This window comes from Hyperolius riggenbachi, chromosome 10 (genome assembly GCF_040937935.1).
Source record: "Hyperolius riggenbachi isolate aHypRig1 chromosome 10, aHypRig1.pri, whole genome shotgun sequence".
Taxonomy (NCBI): Eukaryota; Metazoa; Chordata; class Amphibia; order Anura; family Hyperoliidae; genus Hyperolius; species Hyperolius riggenbachi.
Genome location: NC_090655.1, coordinates 218,579,717 through 218,596,693, shown reverse-complemented (window position 1 = coordinate 218,596,693; position 16,977 = coordinate 218,579,717). Strand labels below are relative to the sequence as shown.

Sequence of the window (16,977 nt, the reverse complement as noted above, 5' to 3'; positions counted from 1 at the left end):
AGCAGATTTTGAAACGCTTTTTCTTCTTTTTCTGTAGCGTTACAGCTAGCGTTTTGCGGTTTTGTGCAGCGGTTTTGGTGTAGTAGATTTCATATATTGTTACAGTAAAGCTGTTACTGAGCAGCTTCTGTAACAAAAATGCCGGCAAAACTGCGGTTTGCGTTTTTCCTATACTTAACATTGAGGCAGAAACGCATCCGAAATCCCAAAAAATGCCTCACCCCGGGAGGATTCGTTTCTGCAAAACGCCTCCCGCTCTGGTGTGCACCACCCCATTGAGATACATTGACCAAGCGGATCCGCAGCCGCAAGCGGCTGCAGAAACGCTGAAAAAGCCGCTCGGTGTGCACCAGCCCTTTCTGAGGTTTTTAAAAAGCGCTCAGAAAGCTCTGATGGTCAGAAAAGCTCTCAGAAAGTGCTCACGGTGTGTCTACAGCCTTAAGGTGGGTACACACATCAGATAAAAGTCTTTGGAAAATGAAAGATCACAGAGCAGATTTACCCACTTCCATGTAGTATAAGAGCCATTCTCTACACAGTATATTCTATTGAGCTGAATTCCCTATCAGACAGAAATCTTTGCAAGATGCTGCACACAAAGATGCTGTACACATGCAACAGATCAGTATCTGCAAAAGATCTGTTCCTGCAAAAGATCCGTTTCTACAAAATGCATTCATAGTCTATGAGATCTGCAGATCCTCATACACACCTTGTTTAACGGACATTCATCTGCAGATCAGACAATCATCTGCAGATCCAAAGATCCATCCTGGTGGATCTAATCTGCAGATGATTACCCGTTAAACAAGGTGTCTATGCGGATCTGCAGATATCATAGATTATTAATGCATTTTGCAGGAACTGATCATTTGCAGGAACGGACCTTTACGGAGGGGGCTCCTTAGCTCGTTATCTCAGCTAATTTCCCGCATACAGTGAAGGCCCCTGGGAGCCTGAAATGTTTCTTGTTAATAGGGGATCAAATACTTCACTCATTACAGTGCAGGACAAGCTCTGACTTTGGGGCACTGAGTTTTTTTATGGTTCTTTTCTTGTTCTGTCTCTCACAGCTACAATAAACCAACCAATACAATTAAAGCATGACTGAAGTGAGAGGTATATAGAGTCTACCATATTTATTTCCTTTTAAAGGACCGCTATCACGAAAAAATTGTAAAATACATGTAAACCCATACAAATAAGAAGTACATTTCTCCCAGAGTAAAACGAGCCGCAAATTACTTTTCTCCTATCTTACTGTCACTTTCAGTAGGTAGTACAAATCTGACAGAGCCGACAGGTTTTGGAGTAACCCATCATGGGGGATTCTCAGGGTTTTCTTTATTTTCAAAAGCACTTAGTGAATGGCATAGTGTAGCGAGCAGGGAGGCTGGCCCACATTTTTATAGAAATCCTTTTCAAGGGGTGTCTTTATAAAGAATAAAAGCCATACTGAGACTCCTTCATGAGGAGATGGATTAGACCAAAACCTGTTGGTTTCTGCTACCTACTGTAAGTGACAGCAAGATGAGAGGAAAGTAATTTATTGCTGATATTAATGTGGAAGAAATGTACTTCTTATTTGTATTTGTTTACACAAATTTTAAATTTTACAATTTTTTTACGATAGTGGACCTTTAAAGGAAGCCTGTAAAGACAAAAAAAGTTTCACTTCCTGGGGGCCAGCCCCCTCTAGCCACCCAGTGTCCACGCCACCTCTGATCGATCCTCTGGTCCCCTGCTGCCGGCCACTGCACCTGCACTGCCCTGAAGTGGTCGTCAGTGGTAACAAAACTGCGCTGGTGTGGGGGTCCAGAGGATTGTTCAGATGGTGCAGGCGCTGGGAGTCTGCTGGGGGCTGGTGGAAGGGGTTTTTTTTGTTAGGGGGAGGTGTCATTACAGGTTTTCTTTTAAGCAATACTAGTTGCCTGGCAGTCCTGGTGATCCACTACCTTTTAAAGAGACTTGTGAAAAAATGTTCAGCCTTATTTCTCCTATCCTACAGGTTCCTACTGCAGCCTTTTCTAGTTGCACCATCTCTCTAATATGTCAATTCTTCTTTTCTTTGTCAAGCTTTGTCGACCCAGAGAGGAAGGAGCTGCCTCTGCTGTGATAGGAACAAATTATGCACACCCCCTCTATGCTAGCTAGAGCATATGCTATGCTGTGTGCTTTGTTTATTTACAGACAGCTTCCCTGCTCTCAGTCTTTGTGTGTCTGTGAGGCTGAGGGAGGAGGGAGCTGCCTGTCACATGCTGACAAACTATTACCCAGACACGAGTGCAGAGCCCAGACTCCTGACTCAAAAGAAACAGCTGTGTTTATAAAGGAGTCAGAGGATTCTTGTCATGCTTCAGTGGTACAGAGCTAAGGGAGGCAGAAGGTAAAACTTTTTCTAATCTTGCAAATAACATCTGAAGGCTGCATTCACTGTGCAATTATAAAAACTTGTCATGCAAACATAAGGCAGTATACATCCTGTTTCTTTTCAGTATACGTCATGTTTTGGGGGCCATCTTTACTGTTTACAAAACAGTTTATAAAATTGTTTTTTTTATCGCCAATAAGCAGCAAAAATGTCACAGAGGGGGCTAGGATATGTCCCTGAACAGGCTGATATGTTTATTTATATAACATTTCTTCAATGCAGATTTTCTTTAATACTTTACACATGTAAGCAAGCAAACAGATCAGGCATTTTGTCAAATCTGACAAGATTGGCTGCATGCTTGTTTTGGTGTGTTTCAGACACTTCTGCAGCCAAATAGATAAGCAGGGCTGCAGGGCAATTGTTTAAATGGAAACATATATGGCAGCCTCAATATACCTCCTTTAAAGAGAACCAGAGACCAAGCACCCGCATGTATTTTACCTTATAAATCAGTGGGAACATGACAGTAAACACCTAATCTGCTCTTTGTTTCATTGTTCTCTGTTTGATCTGACTGTTATCACCTCTGATAAGAATCCCCGACTGAGCATTCAGTCTGGCTTTGCTACGGAATGATTATAGCGGGGTCTGTCTTCTCAGTCGGGGATTCTTATCACAGCTGATAACACACACTTTTAGCAGTGAGGATGAAACGGAGAGCATGGTAAGTGTTTTCTCTAATGTTCCCACTGATATATATGGTAAAATACATGAGGGTGCTTTGTCTCTGGTTCACTTTAAAGACTTATAATTTCATGGTCTGAGGGAAAATTAGCAAAATCACCAGGGTATCAAGTACTTCTTTCCTCACTGCATAGGTCTGTTGTCACAAGAGTAGAACATTGCTTCCAATCTTCTATCAGGCTGTACAATTTACTGCTTTTCAATGCATGGCCAATGCATTAGGTGAAGGGAGGGTCAATGAGATGTAGAGAACTCCAACTTGTATTTAAATGTAATGCATATTGTATGCAGATAATCACGTTTCAGGAAATGCATTTGATTGGCTGAATTCCAACCTACATAAAATTTCCATGTAAGGCAAAGTTATTATTCTGTGATTGGCCACCTTCTCTAAAGTGTTAATGTTTCTCTATTTTCAGCGCACAGTCCTGGCATCAGGAACCACTTGGGGACTCGTCTCTCTGGATCCACAGACTGCACAGCGGACACTAATGTCATTGGACAAGAGTCTCTTGCAGATATCCTCGTTACACCAAATATTTCGTCAGACTCCTCTCATCTGTCTAACCCGGAGGGGCCTCATACCCAGCTGAGCTCTCCCAGTGGTGGAGAGTCTTATTCCTGTTCCACATGTGGGAAATGTTTTGCTCATAAATCACGTCTTGTCAGACATAAGAGAACTCACACTGGTGATAAGCTCTATTCATGTGCTGAGTGTGGGAAATGTTTTTTACAGAAATCACATCTTGTCAAACATGAGAGATCTCACACTGGTGAGAAGCCCTATTCATGTGCTGAATGTAGGAAATGTTTTGTAGATAAAGGAGAGCTTGTCAAACATGAGAGAACTCACACTGGTGAGAAGCCATATTCATGTTCTGAGTGTGGGAAATCTTTTGTTCAGAAATCACAGCTTGTCATGCATGAGAGATCTCACACTGGTGAGAAGCCCTATTCCTGTGCTGAGTGTGGGAAATGTTTTGGCCGTAAATCAAACCTTGTAAGACACGAGATATCTCACACTGGTGTGAGCCTCTATTCATGTGCTGAGTGTGGGAAATGTTTTAGTGATAAAGGAAACCTTGTCATACATGAGAGATCTCACACTGGTGAGAAGCCCTATTCATGTATTCAGTGTGGGACAAGTTTTGGCTGTAAATCAAACCTTGCAAGACATGAGAGATCTCACACTGCTGTGGGCCTCTATTCATGTGCTGAGTGTGGGAAATGTTTTAGTTATAAAGAAACCCTTGTCAGACATGAAAGATCTCATACTGGTGAGAGCCATATTCCTGTACTCAGTGTGGAAAAGTTTTGGACTTAAATCAACCCTTGTCAGACATGAGATATCTCATACTGATGAGAAGCCCTATTCATGTGCTGAGTGTGGGAAATGTTACAGAGATAAAAGTAGCCTTGCTGTTCATGAGAGATCTCACACTGGTGAGAAGCCGTATTCATGTGCTGAGTGTGGGAAAAGTTTTGCACATAAATCAAACCTTGTTAGACATGAGATAACTCACACTGGAGAAACGCCATATTCATGTATTGAATGTGGGAAATGCTTTGCACATAAGTCATACCTTGTCACTCACCAGCGATCACATACTGGTGAGAAGCCCTATTCATGTACTGAGTGTGGGAAATTCTTTGCACATAAGTCAGACCTTATCAGGCATGAGCGATTACACACTGGTGAGAAGCTGTACTCATGTACTGAGTGTGGGAAATGTTTTGCACATAAGTCACATCTTTCTAGACATCAGAGCATTCACACTGATAAGTAAGGATCAGTGAAACATAGCTTTACTTTCAGTGAACCTGAGCTGGTCACAGCATACTTCTCTCCATCTTCCTATCATAGGAAGTGTGGAGTGCAGCAGCCAATAACATCCTGGTTCATGTCCCTCATCATTGGTGAGAAGCTTTATTAACCACTTTCCCCACCACTACAGTATATCCACGTCAGCTGTGGCACGCTCCAAGCCACAGTGACGTAGATAAACTGACCTGCTTGCAGCCCTGTTGTGCACGAAGCCCTGAAGTGCACCCCCCCCCCCCCCGACACTGTCAGCTGCCTTACTAATTGGCAAAAGGGAACATGTTCCCTTGTAGCCAACTAGTGACCCCCTCGTGGATGAACGATCACCGCTTTAGCCAACAGCGTGATGCTTCATCTCTCCCCCTCAGTGGTCAGATCGTTAAAAAAAATGCCCCTGCAAGTTGAATTTCTCACCTGAACTGGTTCCTGCGATCATCCTGCAGCTCCAGCCTCCATTCACCGCTCTTCACTCAGCCCTGTGACGCTGAATATCCGGGTCCCGGCTTGATTACGTCATTGCGGGGTGTTAAGTGTTAAGGGGGGGTACATCTGGCTGCCCATAACAGAGGGTGGGGGTTCTAAATCTGAAGGGGGGGGTTTGAAATGATTATTGGGGTCCATCAGGGTAACTGGGTGGGGGATTTCATAATGGAGGGCACATCTGATGGTCCTGAGGGACATAACTTAATGCTGGGGGCACATATGGCTATAATGGGGCGGGGGCGCTAATCCTGGGGGCACATCTGGATATAATGGGGAACACTGATCCTGGGGACACATCTGGCTATAATGAGGGGTGCTTTATTGGGGTATGCAGCTGTCTATATATACATGGGTAAAACAGAAAGGACCGGCACCGCTGTCTTGTATCAAAGCTCTTTTAATAGCACCAAAGTGGCAGCAGTGACAGACTGCTGTTTCGGTTTACACCTTTATCAAACTGCTCAAAGCCATAAAAATAGTGACAAGACAAACACCTTTAAATACCCCCTTCCTGTATGGGAGGGGCCCCAGAGCGGACCTGAGAGGGAATTTCAATGGTAATATGCAAATATGCTCATGTTTCATGCACACTGAAAAAAAGTGTAATACCTGAATTAGCTTGTACACCACACCCCCAAGCTGGGATGGATGGATGATCACTTCCAAAAAAGGGAAACACTTTCTCCTCCTGTCCCTCCTCCAGCCAGCCACTCACAGCTGTGCAGACAGTGCTCTGACAACTTCCAGGTCAACCCGGAAGTAGTCAACACATTATGGTCATTGGAGTGATCAGGTTGCAGTATTACCAAAAGTGGCCACAAGATGGCTCACTAAAGGTCGGTGTGACATTAAAGTTGCACCCTGCAGTAAAAAATGAAAAGTTCAAGATTAAGCCACAAGATGTCAGTGTGTGCAAAAATTCTGATGCAGTCAATAATTCGCATAGACAATGAGTTTAAGTATATTTTAAGTGCGACAAAAACGTCGCATCAAGAATACAAAAAGCAGTGTTGTTCTCCTACCTGGTTCGCTGAGGGTGGACATTAAAAGCAAAATCTGGAAAAAGAGCATAAAATAGATATATGAAAACGTGATTAACTCATGAGGTTCTGATGTCACTAGATACAAAAACTAAGATCATATTCGCGGTTTAAACCACCCACTCCTTTCTGGACTGCACTTCCCAGGAGGCACTGGGGAGAGACCTTGGGCACGCTGCATACTCTTTTTTGGAAACGGTGCTCCCTCTCTTTTGTTTATGTATATATACATGGGGGCAGCAAATGCAGGGACATATCTGGCTATAATGGAGGCTCATATTGGGGGGCACATCTGGCTATACTGGGGGGGTCTGATACTGGGCACACATCTGTTTTTCTATCCTTGGGGGACTTAATACTGATTGCATGTCTTTTACCTACTATAGCACATTTTATTTGTTACTAGAATTGACGAAAACCTGAGAAATAATGCAATTTTAACGGATTTCCCTCTTTTTTTTCCCCGCTAAAATGCGCAGAAAAAAATATCCCCCAATGAAAGTCTAGTTAATCCTGAAAAAAACAAAATCTAGATCATTTAGGTGTCGTGAGTACGGATAAAGTTATTACTGATTGAATAGGGACATAGCTAAAATGTCAAAACTGCTCTGGTCAATAAGGATAAAACGAGGTCTGGATGCAAAGTGGTTAATGCACCAAGTCTGGGGAATGTCTTGGCCATAAGTGTCTTTTAGAAATGTTTTCAGTTGTTATTTTTTGCAAGATACACATTGAAGTGTTTTTACAGTACACACAGTGAGGACTCTTTCATGCTCTTAAGTGCATTTGTGTTCGCTGTGTATTGTGTATGTATGTATGTATGTATGTATGAATATATATATATATATATATATATATGTATGTATGAATATATATATTGGTTATTTGGAATATATATATATATATTCTCAAAAGTTTGGACACACCTTCTCATTCAAAGAGTTTTCTTTATTTTCATTACTATTGAACAATGTAGATTCACACTGAAGGCATCCAAACTATGAATTAGCACATGTGGAAGTATAATACATAACCAAAAAGTGTGAAACAACTGAAAATATGTCATATTCTAGGTTCTTCAAAGTAGCCACCTTTTGCTTTGATTACTACTTTGCACACTCTTGGCATTCTCTTGATGAGCTTCAAGAGGTAGTCACCTGAAATGGTCTTCCAACAGTCTTGAAGGAGTTCCCAGAGATGCTTAGCACTTGTTGGCCCTTTTGCCTTCACTCTGCAGTCCAGCTCACCCCAAACCATCTCGATTGGGTTCAGATCTGGTGACTGTCGAGGCCAGGTGATCTGGCGCAGCACCCCATCACTCTCCTTCCTGGTCAAATAGCGGTATAGGTGTGTTTGGGGTCATTGTTCTGTTGAAAAATAAATGATGGTCCAACTGCATTGTATATTTTGTTATATGAATAATTTTCTTGATGCTTGTTTTAAATAAAGGTTATTTTTTTTTTTTTTAAAGCATTATAAATGCCTTTACGAAAAATAAATATTTTTTTTGGGGGGGGGGGAATGTTGCCATTGATTTCCCCTCTGCCATGCCACTGCCCAGGTTTTTGGACAGTTTTGACATCTTTTTAAAAGAAATGACATGGGTGGTTGTGGTGTGGAACACCTTAGCTTATGTTCAAGTGCTTAACCTGGGTAAAAAGCAATACCCATAGTATCAGCGAAAGTCCAAAGAGCGGTTAGCACACTTGGATTTTTCAAAAACAGAAGTTTCTTTTTTTATTTAATAATGCACTAGCTGATTGCCCAGCGTTGCCCGGGTATGTATTTGGCTGGTGTTGACTCCACCCACTTTTTCTAACCCTGACACACAATTACTTAATGACCTAGTTTGTGAGCTTTGCAGTCCTTGGCATCAATCATTTGCATTGAAATGAAACAAATCTGATTGCTATGGCGCCACTCCCTTTTCTGAATTTGAACCCCAGTCACCCAATGACCAACTGTACCAGGTTTGAGGCTTGTGACATTAACATTGCAAGAATGGCAGCAATTGGTGAATTTTGATTGGCTTTTGTAGGCTCCACCTACTTTTCTGAATATTAATTTCAGTCACCGAGTGACCAGCTGTGCAAAGTTTGAGAACCCTACCATTAACAGTGTACGAATGGCTGCAGTTTACATTTTCCCTGTGAAATTTGTATTTGTCTCCGCCCAATGATGACCCGGTGTTGCCTGGGTATGTATTTGGCTGGTGTTAGCTGCACCCACTTTTTCTAACCCTAACACACAAACACTCAATTACCAATTTTGTGAGCTTTGCGGTCTTTGGCATCAATTTGCATTGAAATGAAACAAATCTGATTGGCTGTTTGTGCCTCCACTCCCTTTTCTGAATTTGAACCCCAGTCACCCTATGACCAACTGTACCAGGTTTCAGGATTGTGCCATTAACAGCGCAAGAATGGCAGCAATGAAATATTCCCCTTGAAAATCAATAGGTGAATTTTGATTGGCTTTTGTAGGCTCCACCCACTTTTCTGAATATTAATTCCAGTCATGCAGTGACCAACTGTGCAAAGTTTCAGAACCCTTCCATTAACAGTGTAAAAATGGCTGCAGTTTTCCCAGTGAAATTTGTATTCGTCTCCGTCCACTTTTTGGTTATGTGGATAAAAAGGACCCTATATGTTATTCCAGGAAATGTACTATGTGTGTGCCAAATTTCATTCAAATCCATTCAGCCATTGTTGCGTGATTGAGTAACAAACATCCAAAGTTTCTCACTTATAATAGTAAGATAAGATGTGTCAAAATACCATAAATGAAAATTGTTTCAAAGCCATGCAAGGTCCCCTTCTTCAGATAAGTGCAGACAGTTACCAGTGTGTAGTTGTGCAAAGCAAACTTAAAGGGAAGGGAAGGTCCGCTCTGGAAATAGAAAACAAACTGCACTTACCTGGGGCTTCTTCCAGCTCCTGGCAATCGATCTGTGGCCTCGCCGCAGCCCCTGCGTCTCCCGGTGTCCAGCGGTGAAGAAGCCGACCTCGCCAGATCGGCTTCTGTGCACTCCCCGGCGGGGGGTCACGTGGTGTAGGGACGTCATCCGGTCTCTACTGCGCAGGCGCAGAACTACTGCACCTGCGCAGTAGAGACCCGATGATGTCACTTACACCCCGTGACCCCCCGCCGTGGAGCGCACAGAAGCCGACCTGGAAGCCGACCTGGCGAGGTCGGCTTCTTCACCGCTAGACACCGGGAGGGAGAGGAGCTGCGGCGAGAGCACAGATCGATTGCCAGGAGCTGGAAGAAGCCCCAGGTAAGTGCAGTTTGTTTTTTAGTACCAGCGCGGATCTTCCCTTCAAATACAAAACAAGTAAATGTGACACCCCCCATGGTAATTAGGGAGCCCCCCCCCCCCAACCAATATTGCATGCCAACCACAGGACTGTACAAAAATCACCCGACTCCGAATCCTCCGTTTATGAAACCACCGACTCTGGTTCCAACTCTGACTCCAAGTACCCAAAATGGCTCCAACTCTCGACACCTAAGGCCCCGTTTACACGTAATCAGTTTCTATCAGTTATAACTGAAAGGACTACTGATTTTCAAAGTAATGCCCACGTTTACCTATGAAACAGTTCACACTTAACATGTTTTAACTGAAATCTTTTTCACAATGCACTGCTATGGAGAAGAAGAAAACACTTGTACGAACTGATTAAGTGTAAACTGGGCCTTAGTCTAATACATACCAGGGCTGTGTATTTGGTTCAAAAATCATCCGACTGACTCCTCAGGTTATGAAACCTCCAACTCGGACTACAGGTACTCAAAATTACTCCGACTCCTCAACTCCGACTCCACAGCACTGATGTCAACATAATAACATCACTGTAAAGTTGTGCATTAGCAACATAGAACAGCACTTTCGCTCACTCAGGGGTCATGCATAACTCCTGCTGTACATAGGGATACAGTATGATGCATATACCAATAACTATGCCACAGACGCCACTTACTCATTGAGCCAACTATGAATCTATTGGTTGCAAACCACGTGAATCGTCCCGGTCCCACCATTGCAGTTATTAGGCTACTGCAGTACAGCCCTGTGTGTGTATTGACAAGCAACGCACCGCTCATTGCTCCAATGTTTGACAGGTGGGCAATGGGGAGATGCAATAGGCAAGTCCGAGAGACACCACCCCCTCCTTTGACCTCCTGTCATTTGTGTTGTGAAAGTGTGGTTTGTAAGGGGGGCATGATTGAGTCCATGATGCCCATTTGGCCAAATGACTCCCTATTGCTGAGGGGGTGAGATAAGTAGCCCCGTCCCCACCACCTCCAACCTCAACACATGCTAAACTGGTTAGGATGGTAACCTGACTAGAGATGGCCCGAACGGTTCGGTTGGCGGATAGTTCATGTGAAACTCAGCTGTTTGTGTCCGCGGCGGGACGCAAACATATAGTGCGTTCAACCCGCCCCCTATACCTTGTCATTGGGTTAAACTTTGACCCTCTACATCACAGTCAGCAAACACATGGCAGCCAATCAGGCTCCCCCACTGACCCCCCCCCCCCCTATAAAAACTCAGCAGCGCCGGCCATGTTCTCAGTCTCTGGCTGCTGCTGTAGTGAGTGGAAGGGAGAGATTGCTGCAGAGACAGGGACAGTTAGCTAGGTGCTTCTCTGTATTGCTGAAAGCACCCCAAAACAAAAGCCCTTTTGAGGGCTCATATTGTTCTATTTTGGGTTTTTTTCTGTGTGTGTGTGTGAGACACTGCGTACAGGTCACAGTCATTACTGGGCAGTTTTACTATCCTCTTCTACCTCTTGCAAGCCAGCACACTGTCTATCATAAGCTGTGCTTAGCTTGCAACTGTATTTGTGATTGAACATATTATAGGATATCTGTCTGTGGGTTACACACTCCATACAGGCCAGGTCAGGCCACAGTCACTGCTGGGACTTTCAGTTCTACTATCCTATCTATTGCAAGCCACACATACAGTCTATCATAAGCTGTGCTTAGCTTGTAACTGTATTTGTGATTGAACATACTAAAGGATATCTGTCTGTGTGGGTTATTATTATTATTATTTATTGTATTTATAAAGCGCCAACATATTATGCAGCGCTGCACAATAGATAAATGGGTTAACATACAGGTAGAACATACGGAAACTCACAACAAAACAAGATCATGCAAATGATTTGATAGCAATACAGTGTCATAGGTCAAAATAGAGACTGTTCGAGTCTACAAGAGGGGTGGTTGTGAGTAAGATTGCATAATCAAGCTGGATACGTTAGGGAGGAGGGCCCTGCCGGAGGCTTACAATCTAAAGGGTGGGGTGGAGACAACAGGTGCGTCTTTTGAGAGGGGGTCTAACAGAACATATTATGGTGCTGGTGTAGGGGGGTATGCGAGCGTGAAGAGGTGAGTCTTGAGAGCTTGTTTGAAGGTATTAAAGGTGGGGGCGAGTCTGACGGCTGGTGGGAGAGAGTTCCAGAGAGTAGGGGCAGCCCTGGTGAAGTCCTGCAATCGGGCGTGTGACTGAGTTATGCATGGTGCGACTAGGCGCAGGTCATTGGAGGATCGGAGGGGGCAGGCTGGTATGTGCCTGTGGACCAGATCAGAGATGTAGGTTGGGCAGGTCTTGTGCACTGATTTGTAGGCAAAGCACAGGATTTTGAAATTGATCCTAAAGCTGATGGGGAGCTAGTGTAGTGCTTTACAGAGCGGAGTTGTAGAGGCACTGCGGTGAGAAGAATGTATCAGTCTGGCTTCCGCATTCATTACCAATTCATGTGGGTCAGTACGGTTAGAGGGGAGGCCAGATAAAAGAGAATTGCAGTAGTCTAGGCGGGAGATGACAAGGGCATGGATAAGGAGTTTAGTGGTGTCAGGGGACAGGTAGGAGCGGATCTTGGAGATGTTGCGGAGGTGGAAGTTGCAGGATCTGGCAATACCTTGGATGTGGGCGGTAGAGGAAAGTTCAGAGTCCAGAGTAACGCCTAGACAGCGGGCTTCGGAGGTAGGGCGGATGGTAGTATTTTCAATAGTGACGTGCAGATCTGGGAGGGGTGCAGCTGTGCGGGGTGGGAATATTAGAAGCTCAGTCTTGTCCAAATTAAGCTTCAGGTACCTGGCAGCCATCCAGGAGGAAATGGATGTGAGGCAGGCAGAGACTTTGTCCATGGTAGAGGAGGAGAGGTCTGGGGTGTGGAGATATATCTGGGTGTCGTCGGCATACAGGTGGTAATTGAAACCCATGGAGGAGATGATTTTGCCATTTGAGGCAGTAAAGAGTGAGAACAATAGGGGTCCTAGGACGGAACCTTGAGGAACACCAACTGAAAGGGGTGCAGGAGTGGATGAGGAGCCATTGAAAAATGTTGTAAAGGAGCGGTTGGAGAGGTAGGAGGAGATCCAGGCTAAGGCTAGGTCCTGAATGCCCATTAGCTGCAGGGAGTGGAGGAGGAAGGAGTGGTCGACAGTGTCAAATGCCGAGGAGAGGTCCAGGAGGAGCAGGATGGAGTATTTACCTTCGGCTTTGGCAAGGGCAAGGTCGTTTACCACTTTGGTGAGGGCGGTTTCTGTAGAATGGGCTGTGCGAAAACCAGATTGCAGGGGATCGAGAAGGGAGTTGGAGTTAAGGAAGTTGGTCAGGCGTTGGTGGGCCAGGCGTTCAAGAATTTTTGAGGCAAAAGGGAGGAGAGAGATTGGGCGGTAGTTGGATGGCAGAGCAGGTTACACACTGCGTACAGGCCACAGTCATTTGCTGGGCATTGTAGTTAAAAATGATCCTCTTCTAGCTATTACAAGCCAGCACACTGTGTATCATAAGCAGTGCTTAGCTTGCAACTGTATTTCTGATTGAACATACTATAAGATATCGTCTGTGTGGGTTAATGTACACAGCCCTGTGATACACACACACACACACAGCTGCTGTGTATTTGACACTGATTGTGTGCCTTTTTGTGATTACACACACTGTCTACCACAATTGAATATTGTTAGTAGTACTGCATACCCCCAATATGGAAAAAATGACAGGCAGAGGCAGACCACCCCGCAGGTCTTTTCGAGGTTGTGCTGGTGTAATTTCGTGTGGCTCTTGACCAATGCACAGTATTCAGAGGGCACATACTCTCAACCTCCAAAATTCTGAGGACATAGTTGACTGGTTAACAACACAGAATGCCTCATCTTCCTCAGCTTCCGCACTGAACTGTGACATATCTTCCTTTTCCTGCTCTGATCCCTGATAGGATCTGATGGTACCCCGCAAATACAACTGCTTACCACTCAGGCGGCAGCCACCACCACTACTACTAGCACCACAGCCGCAACACATGAGATGTCGTAGGAGTTATTTACACATTCCTCTGATGAATTTACTGATGCACAACCATAATTGGTACAAGATAAAGGCGCTAAGGCTGTTACACCAATACCACCTCATATGTCTGAGCTAGGCGTCACTACATATTTGGACGTAAGGTGTGAGGATGAAGATGAACTACCTGTTGTTGGTGCAGTTTTGGAAGTGACTGATACAAGCGAAGCTATGGATGATGATGTGGGCATAGATGCCACGTGTGAGCCTGGAAGATGAGATGAACAGGGGGACAGTTCTGAGGGGGAGACAGAGAGGAGGAGGAGACGAGTTGCTGTAAGCAGCAGGCCAACCAACACGCCCTTCAACACCAGCTGCTGCCACCACCAGAATGCAGTTATCCCAGAGCTCACAAGTGTGAAAAAATTTTTTTGTGTCTGTGCCTCAGATTACAGCGATGCCATCTGTAATTTCTGCCAATGAAAACTGAGTTATAGAAAAAGCAACAACCACCTAGGGACATGGTGAGTTTATAGAAGATTTTATTTTTTGTCAGAAGTTAGCGGAAAATGACACTTTGTGAAAATAAAAACAATAAAACTCAATTTCCGCTAACTTGTGATAAAAAATAAAATCTTCTATGAACTCACCATACTCCTAACAGAATACCTTGGGGTGTCTTCTTTCTAAAATGGGGTCATTTGTGGGGTTCCTATACTGCCCTGGCATTTTAGGGGCCCTAAACCGTAAGGAGTAGTCTTGAAACCAAATGTCTCAAAATGGCCTGTGAAATCCTAAAGGTACTCATTGGACGTTGGGCCCCTTAGTGCACCTAGGCTGCAAAAAAGTGTCACACGTGGTATCGCCGTACTCAGGAGAAGTAGTATAATGTGTTTTGGGGTGTGTTTTTACACATACCCTTGCTGGGTGGGAGAAATATCTCTGTAAATGGACAATTGTGTGTAAAAAAAAAATAAAAAATATTTCTCCCACCCAGCATGGGTATGTGTAAAAATACACCCCAAAACACATTGGGCCTGATTAAAAAATGGTGCTAACAGTTAGCACGCTGCTGAAAAGCCCTTTATCATTCCTAAACTCAGTTTAGGCATGATAAGTTTAGGTGTGATAAGTTTAGGTGTCATAAGCTTAGGTGTCATAAGTTTAGGTGTCATAAGTTTAGGCGTGATAAGTTTAAGCACCAACTGTGTTAGCACCGCAGTGCAAAGCTGATGACAAGTTTTGCGATAGCAAAGTCTAGTGCACTTTGCATAGAGTTTAATGGCGCTGCTTTGCGTGCGGGATTTTGCACGCCATCTAAACTTATCTAAACTTATCATGACTAAACTTATCACGCCTAAACTTATCACGCCTAAACTGACTTTTCACCAGCGTGGTGCAATGGTTATCACGCCTAAAGTCTCTAACTGGGTTAGCACCGCTTTGTGAATCGAGCCCATTATACTACGTCTCCTGAGTTCGACAATACCACATGTGTGACGCTTTTTTGCAGCCTAGGTGCGCTAAGGGGCCCAACGTCCTATTCACAGGTCATTTTGAGGCATTTGGTTTCTAGACTACTCCTTATGGTTTAGGGTATTCCGTTAGGTGTATGGTGAGTTTATAGAAGATTTTATTTTTTGTCACAAGTTAGTGGAAAATGACACTTTGTGAAAAAAAAAACAATAAAAACCAATTTCTGCTAACTTTTGACAAAAACTAAAATCTTCTATGAACTCATAACATAACGGAATACCTTGGGGAGTCTTCTTTCTAAAATGGGGTCACTTGTGGGGTTCCTATATGTCCCTGGCATTTAAGGTGCCCTAAACCGTGAGGAGTAGTCTAGAAACCAAATGCCTCAAAATTACTGTTCAGGGGTATAAGCATCTGCAAATTTTGATGACAGGTGGTCTATGAGGGGCCAAATTTTGTGGAACCAGTCATAAGCAGGGTGGCCTCTTAGATGACAGGTTGTATTGGCACTAAAGTGCAGGAAGCGAATGTGTTCTCAAATCGTGACCTGGACATGGCAGCAGAGTACATGGGCATGTGATGTATTGGGTGTATAGACCAATAAGACTGCAATACATTCTTTTTGACTAGACCCATGTTAAGGAGAAGGCCCCCAAAAAATGTTACGTTCGGAATCTTGGAGTGGCTTCCACCGAAAAGGCTGGGCATAGTAGCTTCTTGGATTGGCGGTTGCGTATTGTGTGGCATAACGGTTGGTCTCGCCACAATTAAGTCGTACCAGCAGTGATCAGAGAAAAAAAAACCTGTCACTGCGGTGGGGCGGATGAAGGTTTGGCTGGGTGATCAGAAGCCCGCAGGTGGGCTGATTAGGGCCTGATCTGATGGATAGGAGTGCTAGAGGGTGACAGGTGGTGACACTGACAGGAGGTGATTGATTGGTGTCTCAGTGGGTGATTGGAGGGGAGAATAGATGCAATCAATGCACTGGGGAGGTGATCGGAAGGGGGTCTGAGGGTTTGGCCGAGTGATCAGGAGCCCACACGGGGCAAATTAGGGCCCGATTTGATAGGTAGGTGTGCTAGGGGGTGACAGGAGGTGATTGATGGGTGTCTCAGGGTGTGAATAGAGGGGGGAATAGATGCAAGCAATGCACTGGGAAGGTGATCGGGGGTATCTGAGGGCGATCTGAGGGTGTGGGCTGGTCATTGGGTGCCCACAAGGGGCAGAAGAGGGTCTGATCTGATGGGTAGCAGTGACAGGTGGTGACAGTGGGTGATTGATGGGTGATTAGAGGGGAGAACAGATGTAAATAATGCACTGGAGAGGTGATCAGAGAAGTCTGGGGGGCTATCTGAGGGTGTGGGCGGGTGATTGGTTGCCCGCAAGGGGCAGATTAGGGTCTGACCTGATGGGTAGCAGTGACTGGTAGTGATGGGGTGACAGGGTGATTGATTGGTGATCAGTAGGTGATTACAGGGGAGAATATATGCAAGCAGTGCACTGGCGAGTTGATCAGAGGGGGTCTGGGGGGCTATTTGAGGGTGTGGCGGGTGATTGGGTGCCCGCAAGGGGCAGATTAGGGTCTGATCTGATGGGTAGCAGTGACAGGTGGTGACAGGGTGTTTGATGGGTGATTGATGGGTGATCAGTGGGTGATTAGAGGGGAGAGCAGATGTAAACAATGCACTTTCGGAGGTGATCTGAGGGTGGGTCTGCGGGCAATCTG

At 44.7% G+C, this 16,977-nt stretch overlaps 1 protein-coding gene across 1 annotated transcript in view; it reads left to right on the top strand.

The window, feature by feature from the left end:
- LOC137536819 (zinc finger protein 208-like) overlaps positions 1-16,977 on the top strand; it is a 75,810-nt gene that overhangs the window by 31,594 nt on the left and 27,239 nt on the right. The window contains 2 exon segments of the mRNA XM_068259015.1: positions 3,538-4,393; positions 4,395-4,901. Of these exon segments, the coding sequence (XP_068115116.1) occupies positions 3,538-4,393; positions 4,395-4,901 (1,363 nt within the window).